Below are 21,135 nucleotides of genomic sequence, written 5' to 3' on the forward strand. Positions count from 1 at the left end.
TGTCTGATGGTGGGAATGACATCCTTGAGCCAGTGTTTCACCCTAAACATGACCCCAGTGAGTCATGAGGCATCATTCAGAAGAGAGTGTTGGCAGTACCTGGCAAGGGAGGATACAGCATGTTCCCAAACTAGGACCTATCAAAATTTTAAACCATTATATTTGAAAGTTTCTGGAAACTTTGAGTTAAATCTATGGTTCCAATAAAACTATGACATTAAATATAACATCTATATTTTAAGAAAATTTACACGCAAGCACATACAGTTTATTTGTCACCCTCAGTGTGCTTGGAATGTTGGAGTAAAAACTTTAAAGGTGGATAATCTAAGGCACAAAGCAATGCAACTATTTATTAAATGTTGTATTAAGTGCTCTCATGGACTTCACATGAGTCAATAGGGAAATGAAATAAAGTATGATGTTGTGATAAAACCTTCTTTATCCATCCATTTAGTCTTTATTTGACAGCAGTTTTCCTGTGTCTAACCTAGATCTTTCCCCTTTCCTGAGCATCTTCAGTTTATCAGCTATCTGTGCCTTAGTTAGGCTCATCTCCTTCCACATTACCTACTTGTCAAATGTCTACCATTTAAAAAGTGTTATCCTAGTTTTATTGTGCAGGTTTATAGAAGTTTGACTTATATCTGAAAATAGATCTAATATAGATGGAGAGTATATGCAGTCTTGTCCCTGAATAATATTATTTCTTTCTATCCATCTATCATCTCTCTATCATTCATCTAGAATCTATTTATCTATTTATCATCTATCTATCTATTTATCATCTATCTATCTATCATCTATCTATCTTCTATCTATCTATCATCTATCTATATCTACCTACCATCCGTCATCTATCATTCATCTAGTATCCATCCATCCAACCATCCACCCACACATCCATCCATCTATTCATCTCTCATCTATCTATATCCATCATGTACATTAGATGACACATTAGCTGGCAGGTGATAACTAACTAGTTGTTGAATGGAATATGGAGAGAGCAGCCATTTCCTCTCCAGTTGATAGGTAATAACTCTATCTTCCAGCAGAGGGCAGTAGAATACACTCTCTTGCTTATCAAGGCCTTGGGAGCTACTGCTGCTATTTAGAAAGGGAGTATAGGTTTGAAGAGAGAGTAATGTGGAAGTTTGGGGTGAAAAAATTTAGAGGAAAAGTAGGGGTTACATTAATTCCTGCTCTAATAATGAAAAAGTATTTTTTATTGTAACTTTTTTCTTCGGGGAATTGGTAATTGGTGCATGACTCAAAAGCATCACCATATAACCCTGTACTTTTCCTGTATTCTTGTGAATTATCTTCTATACTTGAATCATATTTCATCCACTTTGTATTTTCTTGTGAAATGGGTTGTAGTGAATATAAATATAATGCCTATGGTTACTAGTTTATTAGTACAGTAAATCTGTGCCTTATAGTTACTAAAATATTTAGTAGTCAGATAAACCTGTGTCCTATAATTATTTGCTTGCTTATTAGTTATTCAAGAAACATTTTAAAACAACTTAGATGTTTTGGGGGCAGAGATCCTCTTCCAGAGCCCCACCTCTATGGATGATTTTATCCCAAACCTTGTGTATTCATGCCACTCCTGTAAGTATGTGAGGATATGCAGGAAGCTCCCTCAGCCCTTTGATCTCACTGCCTGTTTGATCATATTTTTATTCCATGTCACCTGCATGTACACATCTCCACCATCCACAAATATCCCCACTGCCCTTGTCCCTCCTTCCACTGCGGGGATCACTGTTGGTGCCAATTCTCAATTAGGAAGACAAAGTACAGGAAGTAAGAAAATAGAAGTATTCCCCCAGATCACTGCTCCTTGAGGTCTCCTAGTGCTGGAGACATTCAGCTGCTTCTTAGTCATGATGAAGGTGAATTTGGAAACTAGAATTTGGGGAAACAACGTGGAGGAAAGAAGGATGGGCCACCATAGAAGAGATGGGAAGGTTTGCTGAACAAAGTCACAAAGTCACACAGTTTTTAGTAGCTCTTCTTGCTAAGATTTAAAGTCTGAATCACCTCAAATACTGTGTTCATTCTTATTTTTAGGACTAAGAGATTGGACTGTATTACACGTATGGTTCATTCCAACTCCAAGTTCTCTATCATTTCTTTTCTTTCCTTTTTTTAAAAAATTTACTTATCTATTTACTTATTGGATGCATTGGGTCTTTGTTGCTGCACATGGGCTTTCTCTACTTGCAGTGAGTGGGAGCTGCTCTTCGTTGTGGTGCATGGGCTTCTCATTGTGGCACCTTCTCTTGTGGAGCACAGGCTCTTAGGTGTGCGGGCTTCAATAGTTGTGGCACATGGGCTCAATAGTTGTGGCTCGCAGGCTCTACAGTGTAGGCTTAGTAGTTGTGGCCCATGGGCTTAGTTGCTCCACAGCATGTAGAATCTTCCCAGACTAGGGCTCGAACCCGGGTCTCCTGTATGGCAGGCGGATTCTTAACCACTGTGCCACCAGGGAAATCCCCAACTTCAAGTTCTCTAAATAGCTCCTCTTACCTGAGTATTTGAGTGATTTCATGTAACACCAACAACTTCCCCTGCTGGCCAGGCACTGTAGGAATAAGGTAGATGAAGTCCCTGCTCTCTCGTGGACCTTACAGCTCAGTAGCGCTCACAAACCAACAGATAAATCTAATCAAGAATTATAGTGGTGCCCCTTCATTTAGTCTATTTATTTGACTAACTTATTGATGATCTACTCTGTGTCAGGTACCCCACTCCTATAGAGACATGAAATAAATTACTCAACAAGTAAATAAGATACTTTCAGAGAGTGGTAAGTGCTATGAAAAAAGTAGTCAGGATAATGCAATATGGAGTAGATGGGAGAAGCATGTACTCTGATTGCATCAAACTTTGATTTGGGTGGTAGTTTTGGTGGTGGTGAGGGACCTCACAGAATGCACAAAGGATGTGATATGTAAATGAAGACCCAAAGAACTCACAGGTGAGAGAGGTAAAGGGGAAGGTGGTGGATGGAGAGCATTCCAGCATGTGCAGGATCTAGATGGTATGACTTGTCCTTTCAGATTGTTGAAAATGTTCAGAATCTTCCCAGGATCTCTGATTGAGTGTGGCAGGTGGTAGAATTGGAGAGGCTAAATGAGCAAAAGAATTGAAGCGTCTCTATGCCTTGTCAAGGTGTTCGGACTCTGTCACAAGAGTAGTGGGAAACTAATATTCATTTCCATTAGAATTGCTTAAAGCTTTAAGAAATATTTTCCAGATATGCTTTGGTATTGGTTGCCATTTTCTACCTTGTGAATTTTGATTTTGGGGATGATAGAAAGAATTTTCTCTAAGGACCCTCTATGAAACATGTATTTTCCAAAGAATACTTTTAATTTCATTCATTTATTCATCAATATTTAAGTGAACACTTATATCAGTAAAGAAAACATTAAATTTTCCCATACATGATAGTTCTTTTGAAGGAATAAATTAGGAGAACACTTCTCAGGGAATGGTTTTGGTCAAGAACTGTGTTGAGTCTGAGATTTTACCATACTTGCAAGCCAACAAGTTAGCCTGGCTTGATTTCATATAAGCTGGCAAAGACATGAGATTCGTGGGTCAGAGATGAAGGACTTCACTGCTCATGGTGATAACAGGAACTAGAATGTAAGCATTTGTACCAGTTCCCACAGGACAATGTGAAGAGGGTCTATTGATACCCATACGTGGATGTGAGTTGTGTTATGAGAGAGGAAACCTGAGCTTACAGAACACGAATCTTTTATAAAGGGCAGTAAACAGAAGCATGACTATCCTCTGCTCCAGGGGGGGAGACATTATTTTATCTCCCGGAAATGTTTACAATACAAACAACCTTGAAGAGCTAGTTTAGGCCAGTCGTCAGTGCAAAAGAAACACGGGAGACCCATGGAGAAGAGTCTTACAACAGATTTATCTTTGTTTTGGTTAACTTAAAGCATGGGCCACAATGTTATTACATAGCCAAAATAAGACAAGTTCATCCGCTTCTTTTATTAGAAACAGTATATCTGGCCTTAGTGGGTCTGCACAGGTGAGCTTTTGTCTAGCTGGCCTCCATAGATTAGATCTGCAGAGTTTAGTCCTGCGACAGACATGTTCTGAGGGGCTGGGAGGTTTGGGGTTTTATATACTCCCTTTTATGACTGCTGGAAGTTGGTTACACCTTCCAGCAAACTTCAAGGCAGCCTTTTCTGTTTATGTGACATTTACGTGCTTATGCGAAAAGATAAGAACAAGGTAGGATAAAATATACTTGGAAATAAATGTCTCCTCAAAAATTAATTAATAAAATTGTCATAGAGAATAGACTGATGGTCACCAAGGGGGAGGGGGATAGGAGAGGGATGGATTTGGAGTTTGGAGTTAGCAAATGCAAATTGGTATATATAGACTGGATAAATAACAAGGTCCTACTGTATAGCACAGGGAACTATATTGAATATTCTGTGATAAAACATAATGGAAAAGAATATGAAAAAGAATGTATATATGTATAACTGAATCACTTTGCTGTACAGCAATAATTAACATTGTAAATCAACTATACTTCAATTTTAAAAAATTGTCAAAGTGGTAGCTATTAAGAAATTGTCACAGAATTTTCTGGCCAAACTTTTAATAGATATTTAAGATTGGGCATCTTTTCTGATGGCTACTTTACTCTGTCAGTGCCTCTAAGTGGTTTTTAATTATATAAATAATATTTTAATCATTACTTTAACTCTAGAACTCTAGTTATTTTGAAATTTATTGTTACAATATTTTCATACAACATATATTTAGTTTCTTATGCAATAATTATGAAGTTTAAAAATGAGAAATGCTACACTTGTCAAACATACAAAACATCCATTTTGAGGGGTTGCATGGATAAAATTATTTTAAAATACCAAACAGTACAGGACCAATGGCTTAATTAGGTAGGCATAGGATTTTTTGTTTTTGTTTTTAAAAACTCACACTTGAAAGAGTCATTTGTATAAAACCATTGATTAATCCAAAGCAACATTCAACTTCACATATTGATTTTACCCCAAGTTCCTGTCCTCTTCTGAAGAAACAATTGTATGCTAAATCTAGATGACTCTTACCTATTTAAATAGGAGTAGCTTTTTCCCGTTTTTTTTTTTCCTAAAGAAGGGCATATTTTATACTAATGTTTCCCTTTTTTACATTCATCAACATTTACATTTCTTTTTTTTTCATAAATTTATTTATTTATTTACTGGCTGCATTTGGTCTCTGTTACTGTGCAAGGGCTTTCTCTAGTTGTGGTGAGTGTGGGCTACTCTTCATTTTGGTGCACAGGCCTCTCATTTCTGTGGCTTCTCTTGTTGTGGAGCACGGGCTCCAGGCACATGGGCTTCAGTAGTTGTGGCGCACGGGCTTAGTTGCTCCGGGCATGTGGGATCTTCCTGGCCTAGGGATCAAACCCATGTCCTCTGCACTGGCAGGTGGATTCTTAACCACTGTGCCACCAGGGAAGTCCCAACATTTATATTTCTTGATATCACAGGAATATTCGTAGTTTTAAAAATTGGCACAGCATGAAGTGGAGTTCTTTAGGCCAGTGTCAGTGTTTTTTGCTTATTTTGTGCATCAGTTTTGGAAATAATCTCATTCATGTGACAATGTTAAACTTTACAGGAGCCCTGTGTTCTTGGGAAACAGTAATGGTTAAGAAATCTTCCCACTCTTCTGTGTATGGGGAAATGCCTTACTGCCAAGATACACCCTTCCCCATATGACTTAGATAAGACCCAGATGTCCCCTTGCTGACCTTTGGCAATGCCAGACACTCACCCTCCACATTCTCATTCTTTGTCTCATAAGTGATGGGTTGAACTGTTTGTACCCACTGACTAATCTGAATAAAATACTTGACTTGATCAAACTGGAGTGAAGCTGGTCTCCTTTCCCCCAAGTCCTTGAACTTCGAGTTACTCTCATCCTGAGCCAGTGTACAATCCCTCCTTAACCACCCTTCCGAGAATCAGCTGACCCAAAGGAAAGACATTCCTGGATTAACTGTCCTGCCCCTCCATGTACTCCCCCACGCCAGATTCCTTCTAGCCTGTTTACCCCCACCCCGTATTAAAGAAGAGTCCTTTATCTGCTGGACTGTTGAGATCCTGCAGATCTTCCAGCTTTGGGGATGTCCTCCCTACTGCAAGAGTCCCACTTCCCTTTCGGCAGCGACTCCTGTGAATGAAGTTTCTCCTTAACTAAGCCCAGATTGTTTTTTTTTTTTAACACATGTTTAGTCTCCAATACTGTTCTTTTCACCTCTCTGGAAGGAAATTGTCAACCTTGTTTACGTGGAAAAATAAATTTTTTTTAAAGGTCACAGACTCCCACTGTTTTCTTTTTTTTTTTGCATTCTTTTATGATTTACTTTATTATTTTAACATTTTATTTTATGTTTTTGGTCACGCCACACAGCATTTGGGATCTTAGTTCCCCAACCAGGGATTGAACCTACACCCCATGCATTGGAAATGAAGTCAACCATTTTTCCTCCCTTAATTTAAGTTTCAGAAATAGTTGTGTTTCTGCTGAGCAATTGTTTTGGCTTTGTGTCTTAGGCACAAACACAGTGAATTGAATAAATGATCAATTTTCATTTTGCTACTAGAGAAAGCTCAGAGTTAAATTTGTTACTTACCTGTAGTAAATACTGATAACTCTATTTTGTTTTAGCCTTATTTCTGGCTCTGTTTTATACCTTTACCATTAATTTGCTTTGTATTTCTCACTGTTCCTAATGTGTAGTATGGTATTATTTGTATAAGTTCCTGAAAGCTGTATTAAACCTTATTTTTGAAGAAACTAGGGGTATAAATGAATAAATGCATAAAATAAAATATTTCTAGTCAAGGACTTACTGAAAAATAAGTATATAATAAGAGTTGCTATATACCCACTGGAAATGAGCATTAATCTCTCAGGTCTAGGACCTGAAATCAATATGAGTCTTAAAGAAATGAGACCAATGAAAACAAAAAACTTGAATAAGATTTAAAGTCCTAGTGCTGAACTTACTCAGAATCTTCTATTAATGTTTAGCATAGTGACTGGCATGTACTAAGTTCTCAATAAATATTTGTTGAATGAATAGATGAAAGAATCTGATTAGTCTCCATTCTGATAATGACTGTGAGAGGATTTTATAAGAAAAATTTCTGGGTTCAAGAAATTCTTTGGCTGAGCCCACGCACCACAACTATTGAAGCCCGGGCACCTACAGCCCATGCTCCACAACAAAAGAAACCACCGCAGTGAGAAGCCCGTGCACTGCAACAAAGAGTAGCCCTGCTCGCCACAACTAGAGAAAGCCTGTGTGCAGCAGCAACAAAGACCCAACACAGCCAGTCAATCAATCAATCAATCAATTAAAAAAAAAAGAAAGAAAAAATTAAGGAAATACAATGTTTAAGAAAGAATAGCTTTGCAAACTTACATTAGAATTTAACTGGGAATAACTCGTGTCCATGTTTATTTATTTTTATTTTTTCCACCTTTTATGAGGGGTTATTTCAAATTTTCTTAAGTGTCTTGATCTTTTTGAATCCTCTGCGTTGCACACGGGAGGTGGCTGAGATACAGTTTTTAAAAATAGTAGGTATGAATGCCTCTGTGTCAATTTGGATATATGAGAAATGTCACTTTATTTTCTATATATTTGAGCCATTATTTTAAATGTGGCAGAAATTTGATTTCAGTCCATTCGGTGTCCACTTGGTTTGCATCTGTGTCCCAGAACTGGGTGGGGAGGGTTTATATATCACCAAGTTGTGTGGAGGACCATGTGTCCTGTATCACCATCTGTGGATGCTGCCATCTACAAGAGATGCCCATCTTTCTGTACTGGGTGATGCTGGGGCTGGAAGTCTGCAAACTCTCTTTCTCATAACCCTTTGCCAGTAAGCTTCTAATTGGTTCTGACAATGGAAGAGACTGGTGGGAATTCGAAGGAAGAGGAGGGGAAAAGATGTTCCACATATTTCTGGTTCCTTTCCCTGTCCCTCCAGTGGAACAGGAAGGTTATGGCTCCAGCCTCCAGCTTCTTTGCAAGCCCAGCATTAGCCAAACTCTACCCTCTCAGAGGTACCACCGGCATTAATCTCAGAGATTCAAGCAACAACTATAGGACAGGGGATGCTCTCCCCCAGCTCCCAGATTCAGGTAACTACACCTCTTTCCTCTTGTTCTCTCATCTATAGGGTGGTCACTACTTTTTCAAAATTACTAGTATTTGGGTGATTCAGTGTCTCATTTTCTGCTCTTTCAACTTTCTAACACCTGTTTCACCTGTTCTCTTTATTAAATCCTCTCTCTTTGAAATCCCTAGAAAGATTTTTGCTCTCCTGACTGAACTCCAAGTGGTACACCTGTATTCCCACCTGGTCTTTGATTGACACGTGTCTCAGGTTTCTCTTGTGTGTACGTGGGTCCAATCTGCATTGCTTGCCAGCCACCTGGGTTGCTTCTGGGTGTGCCTGAAATATCCACTTTTGCTGCATCTCTACGGGTTGCAGGAATAGCTATTTCTTTGTTTTCTGCTCACACGCACATCTTCCTGGTCTCTCCAGGCCACGTTCAGAGAATCTGCTTGGGAGAAACCCTGTGAGGTTGTCTGAGAACCGTCTGCCTTAGACACACCCTACACAGATAGCGCCTCTGCTTCTGCATGATGCTGAGTGTTCTTCCTCCCTGAGCCTTTCTCTGGGGTGAGGACACAGCTCCCTCCATCACCATCCGCACTCCCAGCACATGGCCCCTTCTCAGGGAGATGCAGTGATAGCTACCCTTTCTTCAGTTCTTTTATCCTATCCTTCTTTCACCAATCTGTGGACTGCTTTCTGGGCTCCAGTGTGCGTGTGTGTGTGTATGTGTGTGTGTGTGTGTGTGGTGTTTCTCTGTGCGTGCGTGTGTGTGTGTGTGTGTATGGTGTGTCTCTGTGTCTGCATGTCTGTGTGTGTATGCATGTGTTTGTGTGTGTGTGTGTCTAAGTCTGTGAGGAGGAAGGAAAAAGGTCCTGACTGATATACTTTTAAACCTCAAGTCCTCCTTAGGGCCTAGGATTTTGAAACTGAAAACTTGTATAAAAGTTCAACTCCTTTGTTGCCTGCATTTCCTTGGGTCACTTTCCTTACCTGAGGCAGTGCAGACAAAATGTTAGGTGCCCCTGAAAATGGAGGGGGGGATGTACGAATAACCAGAGATACATGTGGCATCAGTTAGTTTTCAAAATCCCATCCTGCCCCAAAAGTTTTTAATTTGTCCAGCACCATAAAGTCTCTTGTTGCACATTTCCCCTCCCTCCCACCTCTACAACCCCTTCCTGGTGCCCCCCTCCCCTCTTCTCCCCACGATTCCCTGGACCTGGGTCTCGTTTGTGTTGGGGTAACTTGTGCACGTTCACATCAGGCACTAATGGCTGGGATCTTCATTGGAGACTGCAAGAAACTCGCAAGAAAAATGCTTTATTCCTCTCTCTATCTTCAGTCTCTAAGACAGAGTCTGACATATAGAAAGGACTCAATAAACTGAGGAGAAATTGGTATCTAGTTAAAAAATATGGTTTGTCCCAACTCTAAGTATTAATGACAATAGCTAACACTCACGTAGCGCTAACCACACCCTTGTTCTGCTCTTAGCAATTTAGATACATTTACTCTTTGATTCTGAGAGTAATTCTGTGAGTAGGTATCTATTATTATGCTTACTTTACAGATGGGGGAATGGAGACACAGAGAGGTTCAGCAGCTTGCCCAAGGTCACACAGAAGCAAATGAAAGGTTCGTGATTCGAACTCCGGTAATTTGACTTTAGAGTCTATGTTCTTAGTCACTGTGTCAGGCCACCTCTCTTGTATTGACTTGGCCTTTGTAGGGCAATGGCATATTCATTGTGTAAAGGATGGTGATAAATTTTAAAAACTGCACTGGTCAAAAATGCCTCCAAAGAAGTCCAAAAGGAAGAAAACATAGGGTAATGGAATTATACTGTTTTACTCATTTTAACAAAGATAATTCACATTTACTTTAAAAGCACCAGATGACAAAAGGACAAGTTCCTATCACTGTCACACTAGGTCAGGATGCTCATAGGTGCATCATAGGGTTATATTCTGTCTTAGAGAGTGAGGAGAACACACCCTCGAAGAAGGGAAAGGAAAAAGGAACTGCAAAGCCAGAAAGAATCACCCATTTTTAAAGCATCTGAAAAGAAGGGTGCAGGAGAATAGAATAGGCATCTTCCCAGGACTCTGACCTTTCCAGAGAAGAAAATATAGAATAATTCAGAATTTTTCTTTATTTTGTGAGAACCACCAAACTTAAGTCAAATGGTCACTCCAGTGAAATAGCCATAGAAGTAGCATTTAAGTTGGTTTTTGAAACAGCCTTAAAACAAACATTTCTTTTTATAGGAGTCTGACCCAATTTTTCACAAGTTTAAGTATACTAATTTTGAATAAATATGAGAGGTTTGGACAAATTGTCTTGGCCAGTAATAGTTAAACTGGAAAGCTTTTTCATTGATTCATTACTTACTATAACACTGAAAATCAGATTCTGGTGACCTACTTTCCTTTACTATAAACTGTGATACTGAGAACGATTATAATTTTACTTTTGTTGAAATTCTGATACCTACCTAGTTGTTTTTATTGTTTCATATCGAATGAATCTAGTTGCAACTACTGTGATAGAGTGGAAATATCTCTCTGTTCATTAAAAAGTGTTGTCCATAAATTACCATGGAAAAAGCCAGCCAGATTGAAGCAATGGGTATCAAAAAAAAAAATCAAAAGTTAAAGGTCCTTTGGCCCATTTTGGACAAAGAACACACGCACATTCATTTACTCATTTATTTAAAAAGTGTTGAGTACCTATTATATACAAGGCAAAAGTTGGTATGTTAACAATGTCTATTAAATATGATAATAAATAATTACTCTAAACATGGCCGGTCCATTAACTCACTTATGTCCTAATGGCTGGTTAAGTTAAATGATGGGTGCTGTCCATTTAAGGCTCTGAAGACACCCAAAATCCTGGTAAATAAAATGTATTGTAGTTATAGTTATACTTTTGTTTCCAAGGCTAATAAATAATAACACCCATTGAGGTGTTAAGAACCCCAACTAGTCACAACTATGGGTGAAGAAGTAAGCTGGTACCATAAGCCAGATCTAATTTTTTATCTGATTATGGGTGAACATTTGACATGGTATATAACTACATTAAGTACCTAGCAGATATGCATATCAAAATGCCATATTAAATACATATGCATTGCTAATAGTAAAAGGAATAAAAGTCATTGTGGAAATTTCATTAAGGAAATATTAGTAGCCCACATTATCTGTATATAGCTTTCCTACTACTTAGTAAACTGAAATATTCATCATTTTTGTTTCAAGTGTATATTTTACAATATGGGAATTTTCATGTAAAATGGAATCAGTTTATTTTGTGATGAAATTTGGAACTGCCACAGAATCTCAGCTTTATTCTATTTTATTTCAAAAAAATTTAAAGCCATGAATAAGGGTAAAATTTTAAAAATGAAGCTAGATAAACACATGAAGTCAACAATTCATTACTTTTACATTTTCATTTAAAATTCTTCTACTGTGTAACTGTAAAACCCCTTTTTATAGAATTCCTTGCTAGTGTCTTTTGTTAACTGAATTTAGTCTAGAAAATTTAGATATTCATTGGTTATGTTCCTTTCTGTACAAGATTGATGATAAAAGTCAAATGGTTTTAAGAATTATTCTTAGGTAAAAATATTTTTTTTGGTGATTTCCTCTCAATTAAAAATAATAATATTCTCCATGGGGTTACAATGTGGCAGAGACTTTCTGCAAGTAATTGATATATGTCCACAAGAGGAGAATATTTTCATGCGAAACAATGTCAGGAGTCCACATATTTTTTTAAATGATTTTTTTTTGTAAACAATGACCTACATCTTTATTTGCTTAGAACTTTGAAAATTGTTAACAGTAGAACATTAGTACTATGTGGTACCAGTCAGGTTTCTTGACACATTCAGGTTTTAATGGACTGAACTTTCATTCAATTAGCCCCTGGCCTTTGCAGCCAGGAACTTGTTTTCAGTGTTTTAACTAACGGACAACAAAGCTTAAGAACGAGCTATGAAAAAAGGAAGCCTCTTAAAAGCAAAGCCTTCTCTGATCATTCTGTTTTTGTTTTCTTTATTGAACACAGACCTGAATGCTTCTGTGCCTCTAAAGGTTTAGAACACAGCTATCGGGCAGGTAGAAGAATTACAAAGGTAGGAAAAGAACAACGGCTGTCATTTTAACCATACAATCATTGGCCACCAACACTTCGAGGGGCCTCCACTAGTTCCCTGGGCTCCTCTTCTGTCTCTGAGGGGCAGGGCTTCCTGGAAAGGTTGCTGTTCCTATTCCCATGCTTTTCCAGGCAAGACAATACCACAGCTTTCTGTTGGGAGCCCAAGTGGCAAAGCTACCCTTGCTATATCCATCCTGCCCTGCCTGACCCACTATGTGCAGGCTATTTCCTTGAGCTGTTAGGCTGGGGATGTGAGGAGAATGGACAGAAGAGGTCATCTCTCATCTCTTTGATATTCTGCTGAGTCTCTTCTTTAAAAAACGGACCTAGGGTGGGGTGGGAATAGTCACACAAAGAGGGGGCAGAGTTTTCTGGAATTTTTAAATACCACCAAGGCACTGGTACTTAAGTGGGCTAGCGGTGAACAAAATTTTTAAACTGCTGTCAATTCACAGGACAAAGATTCATGACTGCCCTTTTCAGTTCCCAAAGCATTTATTGATATATTGATGCCAGACTGGTCTATTTAATGGAAAGAGGCACTGTTTTGTCATAGGGGATTAAGTCAAGACAGACTGGCGCTGTCTGCGCTGGTGGTAGAGTCCAGTTTGGTCATGCTTTCTGATCCCTAACTACAGAGTTGGATAAGAAAGTGCATCAGTTAGATGTGAAAAAGCATGTGCTGCCTCTCCAAAGTCCAGAAGTGCTTAAAATCTGTGATGTATATAATTCAGAACAATAAATTACGTGCACAAAAGGAGTTTATCATAACATAAAATTAAAAAGTGACAATTTCATCACACGGTTACACTGCTGTTTTCCTTTTTTTGTCTTTTTTTTTTTTTTTTTTTGGTTTTGTCCTTTTTTGTTTCACTTTTCATTTCCATTTCTGTTTTCTATGGAGGGTTGGGGAAGGGCAGAGATTTGGTCCACTGAAGATTAATCACCCTCAATGATATATATATTAGAAAAAATATCAGCAGCAAGACTCTCTGGAAATAGATTCTGTTTGATGTAGCTAGTCTGTCTTTTCTGTTTTGCCTTCTTTCACGGCAGCCTCTGAAGTTTTCCGCAGGGGGGCTTTCTCCGAGGTGCCATGTCCTTGGCCAGAATCTGCCGCTCCGCCGTTTTTGTGAGTAGTGTGTTTTTCCAAGTAGTTCAGCATTTCACTGAGGACTGTCTGGAAAGTGCTGAGGGCTGCGCATATTGCTGGGGTCCCAAAGCCATGAGTGATCAAACTGGAAGTGAGAAACGGTAGGAAAAAGAGATGAGCAATTTGCAGTATGATATGGGACAACAAATCTCCCCATTTAGTCCAGAACATTCCTTTAAACAGGCATTTATTGTGTTCCTAAATGGTGCCAAGCATTGTGGAAGGTAGAGGCAAGTCAACATATTGCTCTGAACAATAAGAAATTCAGGGCCTGTTTGGAAGAAGATGTCACTGATAGATTTGAGAGGTACTAATTATGAGCAAGTCTGAGTGTTTCACACATGACTTGACGCTGAGTCTCTACCTCATTAAGAAAGCCAGAAAATATACCTTTCTATTGTGAGAATCATCTCATTTCTAAGAATGGCACATATACTTATATAAGCACGTATCACACAAGACGAGATCAAAATTGGTTGAGTGTGACTAATGGTTAGCTGATCCTCTAGCTTCATTCTTTTCTTCTTCAAGGTTATGGCATTTTATCTGGGCACAGAGCCATCGTGTTGAAGTCTATATTCCCAAGCTTCCCTTGCAGCTAAGTTTGGATATGGGATAGAACCTTCCACAATAGACCACAAGAGGAAGTGATGTTTGCAATTCCCACTTACTTAAAAGGAAAGGGAGTGTCCACCATTTCCTCTCAAAATAGCTATGCAGCTGTGCAGCTGAGGACAGAACAAGATGGTAGGAACCTACTCACTTCCAGTCTCCTAAATGAGAGAAAAATAAAATTCTATCTAATGGAAGCCACTCTTTTGGGGGGTTTCAGCAGCTAACTAATTCACTAATAACTATAACTAATGAGCCAGTGTAGGAAGGGCTGTGGCAACTACAGCATCGGTGGCCTTCCAACCACAACAAATATCATCTCTAGCTGAACAAATACATAAACGTAGATTCACTCTTCCTGTGAACAGAACCCACCCAGATGCTTCATTTGTGTCCATTGTTTCTGAAGTGACACTTGCCAGGTTGCTCCCCATAACTCATATCTTGTAAAATATAGAAAAATGTGCTTGACATATATCATGCATGTTATTTTATCTGTTTATCATCTATCTATCATCTATCTATCTATCTTTCTATCTATAAATAACATGGCATATATATGGTATATTCAATAAATGAAGCCATTAACTTCTTACAAGCCCTAGGTTGTTACAGTTATTATGATATTAGAAGTTTTAAAATCAGATAGTACCATCCTTCATAATCTACTAACTAGTTAGTTATCCCTCTTAGGGTATGTAATCTTGAGGAGCAAAAATTACAAGATCTTGTAATATTGCAGATGAAGCATTTAGGATCTATGGCAGCTTACTGATATGCCTCAGTGGTGATAATAACAGGATCTAGCACATGGAGTTGTTGCTTATACTAATATGTGCAAAGGACTCAGGAAGTGCTCCAATAAATGGTAGCTATTGTTGGCTGTGGGATGTTCACAGGAGGGTAAATTTTTCTGCGTGTCAATTATATTTTATAGGTTGCCACCATCTTTCATCCAGACACTTTACAAAGTCTGCCCTATGCCTAAGTCATAATTACTATACGTTAAAAAGAAAAAAAGACTTCAGTCTCCAATTATTTAGAAAACAAGACGGGTCAATGCTTGGGTAACTGTGTACACGAAAGCTGGTAATATAAGGCATCATCACAGTTCAAGCATATGCATATCTTGCATTGCTGAGCAAGAAAACTGACTTCATCTTTATTTCTACGGTGATATAACTGGAGGGGAATCCAAATGCTTTAGGACTTAATCAGGGAGCCAGGACATAAATGGAATTAACTGAAGTGGTAGAAGAACTAATCATGTCGGCACCACAAAAAAGAACCAAATGAAGTCATCTGTTAGTGTCTAGGTGCTTGGCCTTGGGCACAAAGGTCTCTTTTCTCTTGTTTTATTCCTGTTCAGGGCTCCTTGTACCATTAGGTGAATTTTTTTCCCTCTCTATTGCCATGTCTTTCTCGGTTGCAACCTCCCTTTCCATCTAGACTGAATATAAAGAATTTGGTTTCATTAAGGTAATTGTTAAAGTTAATAGCCAAGATTTGAGTCCTGACCATATGCCAGGCCCTGTTCTAAGTGCTTTATTCTGCACCTCCTCATATAATCTTGCAACAACTCTAAGCAGTATTATTATTGCCATTTTACAGATGAAGAAATAGATACCCAGAGATGTTAAATAATTTGCCTGTGAAATTCTGTATTGCCTCTGTACTTATTTATGTTCCTCTCAAGCTGTGGGTGTGTTTTACGCCTTCACTTTGAGAAATCACACTCTGTTGGCAGTTCTAACTCAGCTTCTCTAATTTAACTTTGTTCTGCAGGCAGACTTATAGGCCTGGAAGATCATGTCACTCACTTTCCTGTCTAAGACCAGGGCTCTAAAAGGCCAAGTACAAAGTAGTTGGGTCTACATAAATGCTCTACTTCTCCATGTTGAGAAGAGCGGTTGCTGTAATGAAAGATTCTCAGGCTGGCGCCCCCTCTCAATTGATGGCCTTCCTTGCTTCTAAAATATGTACCTGGTCTTTAGTAAGCTGCACTCTTACCTTTGCCCTGGATTGAGAACCCCTTGCACAGAGTCTTCACACTGCCTTTGACCTTAGGCACTGTGTAATTTGTGGGAAATTATGTAGCCTTGTAAGATAACCGTCTGATGAAAAAATCTGCAAGTTTCTTTCTAGGTCTAAGCTGCAGTTCACTGATATAATGCTTATGGTGCACTTCTTAAAACCAAGGACATAACAGAAGGTTATGGACTTCATGAAAAACCACTTAGTTCAACAGAGAAGTCTAAAACTGTGAAATATCCAACATAAGAAACGTAAGGACCAGAAGTGTTATCTTTCAACATAAAAAAACATTATGGAAATGTTACTTTCCTTGATTTCACATTACCTGCACATCAAAAAGTATGCATGGAACGCTACATAGGATGATGCTAAATGCAAGGTAGAGCTTCTGTTCTAGCAGTGTTCAGTGAAGTTTATGAGTCCAAATAATTAAAGCAATCTAATATTAAACAAGAAGAAAGTGTGAAATCACAGAATGATTAAAAGAATTTCTGGAAACGTCATGTTTTTCTTTTAGCCCCAACCATTCCAGAAAAATGGGTATATATCTCATTCACGGTGACATACAAAAAGGAGAAAAGGGATAATGGAGAGTCTACAGAAAAATAAGAGAAAGACAGAAAGACAAGGCTTTCAGTCCAAGACAGAAAATAAGCTAAGGTCATCTGTAAGGCAACACACTATAGTCAAATCTCCAAAATCTTTGATAAGTTCATTTTTGCCCTTAGAAAATATTTTTTTTTAGCCACAGATTTAACCTTTAAGTTATATTTGGCATTTGTATCTATTTTCATCAGATTAATATCAAAGAGCATTTCACAAGTAAATATTACCTGGGCTAAATAGCAGCCATGATGGTTTGAAGGGGGTTGTGGAAATATAGAAGTCCTTCTAAATTTAAATTCATCTAAAAATTTGTCCTCAGGGGCTTCCTAGGTGGTGCAGTGGTTAAGAATATGCCTGCCAATGCAAGGGACACGGGTTCGATCCCTGCTCCAGGAAGATCCCACATGCTGCAGAGCAACTAAGCCCGTGTGCCACAACTACTGAGCCTGAGCACTAGAGCCTGTGAGTCACAACTATTGAGCCCATGTGCCACAACTCTTGAAGCCCAAGCACCTAGAGCCCATGCTCCGCAGCAAGAGAAGCCACTGCAATGAGGAACCCACGCACTGCAACAAAGAGTAGCCTCCGCTCACCACAACTAGAGAAAGCCCGTGTGCAGCAACGAAGACCCAATGCAGCCAATTAATTAATTAATTAAAAATATTAAAATAAGAAAAAAAAGTTTGTCCTCAAGTAGACAAGTGAGACAATCAGCACTGTGCTACATGTGTCCTCTTCATGCCACATTTAAGACATTTTGCTGAACAATGGCAGACAGTACAAATGTTGTACCAGATTTCTTAACATATTTGCATTTTCCAGGTCTCCCTTTATAATCGTATGTTCTATCATTTTATTTTTGAAAGCCTTCTCTCTTCTCTATCTTCAAACCTATGCTGGTCATTCCTACTTGTGTACCTTTGTTTGTTTCCCCTTTTTTTTTTCAGCCAATTTAAAAACCACTCACCCTTCAAAGTTCCTTGGCTGATATTGAAAAAAAGGAGTTAGTTTCCTGGTCCCTTGACTAAGATATTGAAAAAGATGTGTTCCTGCCAAAGGGTGGAAACTTGCCAAAGTCATGAGAAAACTTAAATAGAATTCTGAGGAGAAAGGAGTAACATTCCTCCCCAAAAATGTAAAACTAGAGCACAGAGAAGATAATGGAAGCAAAATAAGTGAGGCAAGATCTCATCATCAAAGCAGGAGCTATACAGAGCTATATCATTTAGAGCATAAGTGATCATCAAAGCATCCTAGATTTTAATATAAGTGGCAAATAAGATGTTACATGGGGACATTCCCGGCAGTCCAGTGGTTATTCACCTTTCAATGCAGTGGGAGCGGGTTTGATCCCTGGTCAGGGAGCTAAGATTCCACATGCCTTGCAGCCAAAAGACAGAAGCATAAAACAGAAGCAATACTATAACAAATTCAATAAAGATTTTAAAAATGGTCCCCATTTAAAAAAAATAAAAAAAAAACCTTAAAAAATGTTTTATGTATCTCCAACAATTTGTGGCTTGAGCTCTTACTATAAACTAGTAATCAAAAGTTAAAGTCTAATCTTAAAAAGAAATACCAAGGGTTGTTACAAAATAAAGCCAAACCACCAGCCAACAGCAACAACAACTAAAACAAACAGGACTGAGATGGGGCACTACTACTGTCAACCTACACTCTACCTGACATTGCTGCCAGCATTTGGGCTTTTGTCATTTCCAGGAGGCAGCAGCCTCGAGGGAGAGGAGGTGGGATTCCTGTGTATGGAATCATTGAGTTAAAAGCAAAAGTTTCCTCAGTTTCTTTGGGGGAATCTCTGCTGCCCAGGCCAGTAGGATTTAGTTTGAATTTCTGTTCCAAGAATGAGGAAGGGGAACAATGCAGAGATAGGCTTGGGGAGGGAGTGCTACCTTAGCAAGGGAAAGATTAAATGGTAATTAAGATGCTTTGCTTTCTCTTCAAAGAGTTTAATCTTTAAAACTGGCAATGTACCATAATGTTTATTGCAGCACTATTTACAATAGCCAGGACATGGAAGCAACCGAAATGCCCATCAACAAATGAATGGATACAGAAGATGTGGCATATATATATACAATGGACTATTACTCAGCTATAAAAAGGAAAGAGATGGAGCTATATGTAATGAGGTGGATAGACCTAGAGTCTGTCATACAGAGTGAAGTAAGTCAGAAAGAGAAAGACAAATATTGTAGGCTAACTCACATATATGGAATCTAAAAATGGTACTGATGAACTCAGTGACAAGAACAAGGACGCAGATGCAGAGAATGGACTGGAGAACTCAAGGTTTGGGGGGGCGGGGGGTGAAGGGGAAGCTGAGACAAAGCGAGAGAGTAGCACAGACATATATATAGTACCAACTGTTAAATAGATAGCCAGTGGGAAGTTGTTGTATAACAAAGGGAGTCCAACTCGAGGATGGAAGATGCCTTAGAGGACGGGGACGGGGAGGCTGGGGGGGACTCGAGGGAGGGTGGGGGGGGAGTTGAGGGAGGGAGGGAATATGGGGATATGTGCATAAAAACAGATGATTGAACTTTGTGTACCCCCCCAAAAAATAAAAAATAAATAAATTAATTTAAAAAAAAACTGGCAATGGTATTAACAGAACTGCAACTTTTTTTTCAAGTACAGGTAACTCCTATTTGAGGATAAAGAAAACATAGGTGTGTGTTTCTGAGACACTGGAGTGGTTAAGTAGTCTTTGAAAAATCATGGAAGACAGGGAAGGTAGTGAAATGGAATATTAACATGACTTAATTAAAGCAGGGGAAAAAACAGACAGATTTTAGAAATTCTAGGTTATTAAATTACATTTAATTAGTCCCTTAACAAATTTCTTATAATGGGATATATTAAAAAATCAGATATACCGAGCTTGAATTTACATACAGTAATATTAGCACTCTTTAGTTATATAGTTCATTGAATTTTGTTAAATCCATACAGTTGTATAATGACCACCATTACCCAAAATATTTTCTCGTGACCCCTTTTGGTCAATGCACTTTCCCCACCCCCAGATCCTGGGAATCAGTGTTCTAATTTCTATCTTTATAGTTTTTACTTTTCCCCCCGAATGTCATATAAATTGAATCACAGAGTCTACAGACTTTTATGACTGTCTGCTTTCACTTTGCCTAGTAATTTTGAGATTCACCCATGTTGTGGTGTATCAATAGATTACTTCTTACTTCTTTGTATTGCTGGTAGGTATTCCATTGAATGGAATTATTGCAATTTGTTCATGTAATGTTTTATTACAAATCTAAAGGGCTGATTTTTTTTTTCAGTGTAATGGTGAGGTTTATATAAGATCTTTGTTGTTACCTATAAGAACATTGTTGCATGGTACTGTGGCAAAATGAACTGTCAGTCCATTCATATATTGCAAAAAACTAAATGCATAATCTGTGCCCCGGATCGACCTGAATCCCTCCAATCCATTCAGTACATCATCACAGACGACTGTTCTAAAATATGATTTCAACATTGTGACTTCCAGATTAACATAAATAAGGAAGCTAACAGACAGAAAAACATATATAATGCTTTCTTATGAACCTAACACTAAGGGGCTAATATTTAAGAAACAGAAATGATCGCTAAAGTGCTGCATGGCTTCAGTAATAATAATTGAGTTAACAAAGGCTAGAGGTTCCTCAGTTTCCAGTGGAGTGCTACAAGACTTTCCCATTAATCCCACTCTGCTCCACATCTTAATTGACAATGTGATTGACAGCATCATGGATTTGTAACTTAATGGCTAACATTAAAACAGAGAGGAAAATTCCTGCATTAGATAACAGAACCGAAGTTCTGAAATACCTTCATGTGGTAAAAAGCTTAGTTGGTGGGCTAAATCAATGATGTGAAATTTAGGAGAGATTAAGGAAAACATATCCGTTTGCAGTATATTGAGAGAGGGAGAAAGCTGACTCAAGCAATTCTGAGGGAAGAAGCTCACCAAATCAGGAAGTCTAAACCAAAAAGGGAGGGTCAAAATGTGAGCTTTGGATCATAGCTAGTCAGGCTTAGAACTACGTTTCCCTTGAACTATTCTTTCTCTATCTAAGTAGCTTCCACTTCAGTGATTTAATTTTCCTATTACTAATCTCACACTGAGGAGCAGGAAGGTTCTGACAAACACCTGCTGAGAAAATCCAGACTGTTGTAGTTTACAGCACCTGATGTTGTAGAAAATGTAACTTATATTTAACAGTCATCTTCTTAATTTTATTCATGGTTTTAAAAACTCCTATTTTGCTATACCTCCTAATTAACATTCTTTAGAGCATCTTTGTGACAGATAAACCATCTCTTCAAATTGGC

At 38.4% G+C, this 21,135-nt stretch overlaps 1 protein-coding gene and 1 long non-coding RNA gene across 2 annotated transcripts in view; one reads left to right on the top strand and one right to left on the bottom strand.

Moving 5' to 3' along the window:
* Positions 1–9,832, top strand: part of LOC130831589 (uncharacterized) — a 36,961-nt gene extending 27,129 nt beyond the window's left edge. The window contains exon 3 of the long non-coding RNA XR_009048079.1: positions 9,778–9,832. This is a non-coding gene — a long non-coding RNA (uncharacterized LOC130831589). The remainder of the gene's footprint in view (positions 1–9,777) is intronic.
* A 3,392-nt stretch (positions 9,833–13,224) lies between these two features.
* Positions 13,225–21,135, bottom strand: part of TFAP2D (transcription factor AP-2 delta) — a 59,867-nt gene continuing 51,956 nt past the window's right edge. Inside the window, exon 8 of the mRNA XM_057699847.1 lies at positions 13,225–13,612. Coding sequence (XP_057555830.1) covers positions 13,393–13,612 — 220 coding nt within the window. The 3' untranslated portion in view covers positions 13,225–13,392. The remainder of the gene's footprint in view (positions 13,613–21,135) is intronic.

This window comes from Hippopotamus amphibius, chromosome 11 (assembly GCF_030028045.1).
Source record: "Hippopotamus amphibius kiboko isolate mHipAmp2 chromosome 11, mHipAmp2.hap2, whole genome shotgun sequence".
Classification (NCBI taxonomy): Eukaryota; Metazoa; Chordata; class Mammalia; order Artiodactyla; family Hippopotamidae; genus Hippopotamus; species Hippopotamus amphibius.